The following is an 8,243-nucleotide window of genomic DNA, read 5'->3' as shown; positions in this document are numbered from 1 at the left end:
ATTTCTCTAAAATGCACCAATACAAGTATCACTACACCATATATATATATATAACTTTTTGTTTTAAGCATCAATGTGTGTGACTATATTAGCACACCCAACAAATAAGTTCTACCTTGAAGGGTCTAATGAACTCATTCTATTTTTAAAATCATGATAACTTCAACATTTATTACTACTACTTATTTGTTAAAAATTTCTAAGTTCCTGAGTTTGATTGAACCTATAGAACATAAGCTCCGGTCTTCTTAATGAAATTAGCATGGTTTGATTTATTTTTTTCTCCTGCTGAACAGATGGGAATGGGAAGTGCACTAGAAACACTATGTGGCCAAGCAATGGAGCAGGGCAAAGAGACATGCTTGGAGTGTACATGCAGAGATCATGGGTGATCCTCAACACAACAGCCATAATTCTGACGATTCTATACATATTAGCAGAGCCATTTCTGATACTTATTGGACAGACAGAAGATATTTCAAAGGCAGCGGGTAAAATGGCTGACAAAGATTTTTCGAAGGATATATCCTTCATGGCCTAGCCAATGGACTAATGTTGATAAATGGATTGACTATATTATCAATTAAAAAGATTATTAAATAATTAAATTGATTATAATTTTTTTACAACTTTATATCTCAAAATGCTAAAAATATAGACTTCAAATTAAAACAATTTACTTTTTTTCAAAAGTTTAGGGCATTTAATTAAAATTTAGCTTTAGGCTACTAAATTTATTGAGCCGCCCCTGAGCAGGTAAAATGGCCATGTACATGATCCTTCAACTCTATGCATACGCCATGAACTTTCCCATATCCAAATTCTTACAATCGCAGAGAAAGATCATGGTGATGGCTTGGATTTCTGCCATAGGGTTGGTTCTACACACAGTATTTAGTTGGTTATTTATGCTTAAGTTCAAGTGGGGACTCGTGGGAGCAGCGGTGGTGCTGAACGCGTCGTGGTGGTTCATAGTGCTGGCGCAGTTGCTGTATATTTTCAGGGGAACATGTGGTCAAGCATGGTCAGGTTTCACTTGGAAGGCCTTCCATAACCTATGGGGCTTCGTTAAGTTATCTCTTGCATCAGCAGTCATGCTATGGTGAGTAATCTTTTCTTCTTTTTCCAAGGCTACTGAACATAAGTTTCTCCCGGATGATTTAGGATTTCCACAATATAGGTGCACTACAACAAAAAGAGTTAAAAAAAAAAAAAAAGTATTTATTGAGAGTTGATCCGTGTTTCTCTAGGTAAATAACTCAGTATTTAATCAATTGCGCAATTTAGCCTTTCTATATTATGAGTCCCAACAGATCATTTGGGCTATAAACCTGCCCTACTCCTACGTTTAAAGGTCACCTTATAAATGGGTTATTGGCACTTATAACCTTAAAATGGCGGTCTTTAAATTTTGCCCCTCGTAACAGAAAAAAAATTAAAAAAAAAATAAAGCGCAAAAGTTTATATTTCGTATCATAATATCTAATAAGTTATGTTATGCATGACTTCAATTTCTGAAACATTTATGCCCCACTAGGTGTAAGTTCAGTTTTTAAAGGGCACAATTTAAAGACCAGCCCATTTTAAGGGACATTCGTTCAATTTTATGCTTATAAATACCGTTTAACTAATATGATTGAATAAATATTCTTTATACACTTCACTACGTGAACTTAATTAGCTCTCTTTCCATTTATATCTGATTTCTCATTCAAATTATCTGATTTATTTTGTATTCATTTGAACAGCTTGGAAACATGGTATTTTATGGCATTGGTCCTTTTCGCCGGCTATTTAAAGAACGCAGAAGTCGCTGTTGATGCCTTGTCCATTTGGTGAGTTATAAATTCCCCACTTGTCTGATAGTAGCAAAACTGTCTCTTATGAGTACCTACTAGAAGTATTTATTTATATGGAGTATTATAAGGTGAAAAACAATGATTTACTTTGTACCAGGATGGGGACACGAGATGACCATCACTCGTCTTTTTTCCCTTTAATAGACAAGGTCATGCAATATTATATTAGCCCGTTTGTTACGAGCGATAAGAAAAAAATAATCTCGAAATTAAATTTGAAAAAAGTTTATCTCATATTTGATAGGGATAAAGTCACGGTATAACTAATTCTGAAATTATAGTATTATTTTATTCCTATGAGAGGATGAAATAACTAATCCCGGAATAATTAATCTGAAATAATAATTCTGGCATAACTTGTTTCCCAACCAAACAACCCCACTGACTCGTGATTAAGATTTTCAAATAATTAACTAAGGTGTCAGCTTACTTACTATCCACAAGAAAATGTGTCTGAGGACAAAGCTGTATTAATTAATTACAGAGAGCTGATATGATGTTAACACTTTGCTAAAATGTCATCTCTCTTTTGTCCCCATCTAAGATCTATATGGAGTAAGCAATTAACAATGTTTTACCAAAGATTCATTACGTTTTCCAAGTACAGCGCTTGCAGATTGCAGTGTAATGTTTTTAAAGGACGAAAAAGACATTGGCACGAATCCACCATCTTTAATTTTAAGATGAAAGTTTGAAATTTCAAAATCAATGCATTACTAATAGAACTCTAAGGCTTTTTTTTTTTTTTTGTTCCAAGTCCTTGGCTCTAACCCAATTTATGTGAATGAGTTCGAAGTATGAGGGCCAAAATATTTAATGCTATTATAAATTTGGCTATAGATTAATTTTTTCTTAAAAAAAAAATATTATGTATCAAAAAAGTCACTTAACTTTTATTGTTTCACTAAAAATGACACCCTTCTTTCTTTTGTAGCATAAAAGTCATTTATTTTTTGCTATTTCACACGAAAGGTCTCTCAAACCGAAACTGATTTGTCCTGCTAATTTTAAGTGATGTGGCACCTAATATTTTAAGCCAAAAAGTGGAAAACATTATAGTTAGTTTTTCTATTTTAACCCAAAACTTCATATCCAACGGAGTACCCAACTTGTAATATATCTTTATATGCTAAATAAAAGCAAAAAAGGTCCAAAATTACCGGTTTGGTACCTATAATTGAGGTTGTAATTGAGGTTGGTTAAACTCATATAAATACAGTTCATTTCCGAATTTTTCGGCTTACAAGAAAAAATCACTAATTGAAGCTAAATGGCCCTTTAGAACTTAGATGATTTTTACGTTCATTTTGACTTACCACGTACAATTAACAAGAATATGTTATGTTAGATCAAGTGTAACGTTGTAAAATATAGTTGAATATATCACTTTTCGGCTTGAGTGGCCTTTTGAGAGAAATAGAAAAAATTTAATGACTTTTTTTATACGAAAAAGAAAGTGATCTTTTGAGAAAAATAGCAAATTAAGTAACTTTTTGATATATATATATTAAAAAAAAAAATTGTTCACCTTCTCTAGTAATTCAATTCGATGACCTTTTAAGTAATGGACTTTTTATTGTAGAAAGTAAAAACGAGAAATTCATAGAATACAATGAGTGCCAGAAGCAAACAATCTAAACATACGTTTTTTATATAAGTTATTGAATCCCTTGGCATAAATATTTTTTTCAATCCACTATTTGAATTTCTGGCTCAACTACCGCATGCAAGTCCCACTTATTTTCACCTCTAAAAGAATATACTAGTATATGTCAAGTTTCCTTTTCTTTTCATCTCTACAAGAAAGTATAGTACTATAACCGCGCTTAACTTCCCAGTTGTTTGGTCTAAAGACTTGTGAATTTGCAGCGTGAATATACTAGGATGGGCATTAATGGTAGCTGTTGGATGGAATGCAGCTATAAGGTTAGTCATAAAATATAACCGATCGAATGTAGCTTTCTCACTGTATTAGAACTTACAAATTAATTAGAGATAGTACATTGACAACCCTTTAAGTAAATTTCAGTTAGAAATTGCACTACGACTTGTTTCAATTGAACACCTAAACACATGATAAAATATTCTTATTAGATGAGTATTTCATTTTCAAAATTTGATTTTTTTTGTGCGTGTTCTAAAGTGTCCATTACATAGACAAATTAAAATATGTCACTTCCTTTAACTATATGCATCAGCCTCAATAAACGGTAAAACCGCAAGCCCCTTGAATTGAGACTGATGTACATAATTAAAAGAGATGACATATTATATGTGGTTAACTTAGCTACCTAATTGAAGATCGAGAACACATGCAAATTTTTTTAAAAGAAATTTAACTGAAAGTGTCTAATGGGAACAACTTACCATATGTTCAGGTGTTCAATTAGACAAGTCATAGTTCAAGTGTGCAAATAAACTTTACTTACAAGTTGAAGGGATTGTTGTTGTTTTAAGCCAATTAATCAGAAACCCAAAGGGTTTGGGCTTCTCTTATCTTACATATGCAAAATTTCAGTGTAAGAGTATCAAATGAACTCGGGGCATCTCATCCAAGAACAGCAAAATTTTCAGTTGTGGTGGTGGTAATATCTTCCTTCTTAGTCGGCCTTCTCCTATCGATGATTCTCGTCATCTTTCGTGGGCAATATCCTTCTTTATTTGCTGAGGATGAAACAATCAAAGAGATTGTTTATGAGCTCACACCATTGCTAGCGTTTTGCATTGTGGTAAACAATATTCAACCTGCTCTATCTGGAGTAGCTATTGGAGCAGGATGGCAAGCACTAGTTGCTTATGTCAATGTTGCTTGTTACTATCTATTTGGTATCCCCTTGGGCTTACTACTAGGGTATAAGCTCGACATGGGCCTCCAAGTAAGTGTGTTTTTATCTTATACAGTCATACCTCTATAACAACATTTACTATAACGTTCCTATTTTCTTTGGAATCGACTTTCATATTATATTATATTATATTATATTATATTACAGTATATTATAGGTTCTCTGTAATAGTATTTCTCAATAACAGCTAAAAGATATCCAAATATCTGGACAAACGATGCCGTTATAGAGAAGTTTGACTGTATATTTGACGTGATGTCATTTTTTCTGAACTTACAATTGATTTCCCATTAATTAATTTGTTTTCTTCGTTTTTTGCCTATAACGTCAGGGCATTTGGTACGGAATGGTAAGCGGAACGATGATACAAACATTAATCCTGTTCTGGATAGTCTATAAAAACCAACTGGAATAAAGAGGTACTTCTCTTTACTTTAGGTGATTCAATTACTATTTGGAGAGTCAAATAAATTTTTTCTCGACTACTTCAAATATTTTGGGATTGGAAAATAGAGTAATCAATTGAATGCCCGTACATGCCCTATGAGGGACTTTATATAAAGCAATACACTTTTGTACGTTAATCTGACTTTGGGGTTAACAGGGTGAACTTAATGAGCTTGTCAAAAGTGATTTTGATATCATTTGAAACTTTGAGCGCCCAATTTTGAACAATTAAAAGCCAATGGATGGAATGGTTCATTATCGATCTTCATAATCTCCTGGGATGACTTTGCATACCTGGTGTCTAGGGGTGGCAAACGGGCAGGTCAAGTCGGATATGGGTCCGTCGAAAATGGGTTAAACCAAAACGAATTAATTATCCGACCCCTACATATTTTATACGGATTAAAAATGGGTTAACCCACGGATAATATGGATAACCATATTATCCATGACTTCAAGAATAGTTACATGAGAAGATAAGCTAAAAATCAAAAATAGGCTTAGATTCTAAGACAAAATTAATAAAACAAAAAATTAAATATTTAAAAAATAAAAAACTAAAAATTAATTATTATTTTTTAATTTAAAATCTAGACTCCCAGAACTTTCCACGATGTACTAAGTGCTATTAATACATAATTAGCTTGAGGGGAGTGTAGTTTATGGATAACCCATGGGTTTATCATATTTTAAGTGGGTAATATGGGTTGATTCATATTGAGCCCACTTAAATGATTTGGGTATCCAACCCATTTAAAATGGGTTGGGTCAAGCGAATAACCATAAATTTTACCCATTTTGCACCCCTACCTGATGATATCAGTGTTGTTTGAATAACAGATTTAGTTTTTCAGAAATCAAAATGTACTGTTCTCCCAACACCAAAAACAATCAAATCTAGGGGTTTTTTTCACAAAAATTGCATACATAAATGGCAAGCTATGTAATGAAGCAATTTCGTTCTTGTAAATGCAGGTTTCGATTGCTATAGAGCGAATAAAAATGTGGGGAGGGGAACTAGATGGTAAAGAAAATGATGCAGAAAAGTGAAGTGGATTTGGAGTCATTATGATAAGTTCATCCTGTGTAACAGCAGTTAACAGAGTTTGGAGCTGTTAGGCATTGTTTTCAACTATCATTTTCCACCCTGCAACTGGAGCAGATTTCTTACGTTGCGTTATATTATTAGAATTTCTTTTTCTTATGTTGGTAAGTTCTTCACTATCACGGACAACTATAATAGAATTTAGAAATCTAGTCAAATAGAACTGAAAAGTTAATAAAAATATAAGTTTTCTTTTCTATCCTCATCCAGTCACTTAAGATCTTTAGTCTTTATCCAGACCCAATGAAAAAAATGAGATAACTTTTTATGGACTTGTTGAGAATGACTCTGATAACCTTTTATGGACTCGTTGAGAATGACTCTGAACTAGTTCTAACTGCTTTGCCTCTAGATTGACTTGGATCACATCATCCTGGGAGGCCAAACTCTAGAAGCCTATTTAAGAACAAGAATAGCAAGCTTTTTGCCAAGAATCTGAATGCCTACAACTGGAAGAAATAAACTGTGAAACATTTCACTTATAGCCTCCGTTAATTGTTTAGTTCAAAAGAATCCTTCCCGTTATGAGCCTCTATTAATAGTTTGGTTGAAAAGTATCTTGCCGTTAAAATGTTTTCTATTTGTCCTTTGACTAATGAGAAACAGTTAGGGGTCATTGATTTAAAATGAGGATATCCCAAGATTAAAGTCCTCGAACTAATCAAGACTATAACCTGAATAACTTATCCCACCTTCTATATGGATTAAGTTATACCAAAATTTTGGCATAAAACTAATACAAATTTGAGCTGAAAGCTCCAACCAAACGTGGGGTAATTTAATATCAAAATTTAAACTAGGACAACTCACTACCTATTAACTCCTGGAACCAAACCGCCCCTTAGAGACTAATTATTACCAAATGCCAGAAACATATATATCACTATACTCTAATCATTGGAAAATGATAAAAAGGTGTATTTTCAAGTGTAAATTAAAAAAAAATAATGACCATTAAAATCCGCACTGATTTTGCATTTGCTGGTGCAAAAGAAGGGGAGGATCAAGGGTATGGAGGCATTCTCTTTTCTCCTCCATAAAGAAAATAAAGCAAAAATTGCAATATTTTGCATCATATCTAAGGGATTTCTTGGTTCAGGCCGATGGTGTCACGACTCATTTTCAGTAAGTCGTATGGGCACCTACCTTTCCTACCTCGGTAAGCGAACCCTTGTCCCAACAATCATAAATAAAGCAGAAGAAGATAGAATAATGTAAGTTTCACGATAATAATATAAGAAAGTGCGGAAGTAAAAGAAATACACTCCAATATCTGGTCTGGTCATACAAGAGCATCTAACCGATTACTACAAGTCTGAACCATAATAATACATCAATAGTCTCAATTCATGTCTCAGAAAGGAAATAAGGCCATAATAATATAGGAAGAGTCTTCGGGCAGTGAACGTCCTCATGCTCACCCTGAAAGACTCGAATCACCAATCCTCGAATATCAGCCACGAGAAGTAGAGGTCGATCCCACATCAGGAACTGCATTCATAAAGAATGCGATAAGAAGCGAGTCGGACAAATAACCGATGCGGTAGGTATCATCGGCCGACTAAGACTAGCTAACGTATATAAAGACAACAAAGAAAAACAAAAACATAAATCAACAAGTATAAGTCAACACGAATTCATATCCATAATACAAGTCATCACCTATATTATAGCATCTAAACCCAACTATGCCAAGTCTGAGTATAATCAATCTGAATAAGTATATCATGATAGTATCACAACAAGTCATCACCTATGTTATAGCATCTAAGCCCAACTATGTCAAATCTCAGTAATCAATCCGAATTAGTATATCATGATAGGATCACAAGAAGTCATCAGAAACCAAAAAGTACAATGCAATACAATAATGTATGTTTGATGAATGCAATGCATATGCACCTTTGTACAACATGTCCTGGACGGAATAACTTCGCGTCTCGACGATCATGACCCATGGGCGACCCGCGAAGTCCATGTACCACT

General features: G+C 33.7%; 1 protein-coding gene across 1 annotated transcript; it reads left to right on the top strand.

Annotated features, from left to right (window-relative positions):
• The first annotated feature begins 296 nt into the window (after positions 1 to 296).
• LOC132060788 (protein DETOXIFICATION 31-like) lies at positions 297 to 6,202 on the top strand. The gene is given in 9 exon segments (XM_059453708.1): positions 297 to 336; positions 339 to 491; positions 757 to 1,102; positions 1,749 to 1,835; positions 3,729 to 3,785; positions 4,378 to 4,735; positions 5,037 to 5,102; positions 5,104 to 5,124; positions 6,128 to 6,202. Coding segments are annotated over 9 exon segments (1,203 nt in total).
• Positions 6,203 to 8,243: the final 2,041 nt, after the last annotated feature.

The sequence above is a fragment of the Lycium ferocissimum genome, chromosome 6, assembly GCF_029784015.1.
Source record: "Lycium ferocissimum isolate CSIRO_LF1 chromosome 6, AGI_CSIRO_Lferr_CH_V1, whole genome shotgun sequence".
Taxonomy (NCBI): Eukaryota; Viridiplantae; Streptophyta; class Magnoliopsida; order Solanales; family Solanaceae; genus Lycium; species Lycium ferocissimum.
The sequence above is the reverse complement of the archived record's forward strand: the minus strand, read 5'-3'. Positions and strand labels throughout refer to the sequence as shown.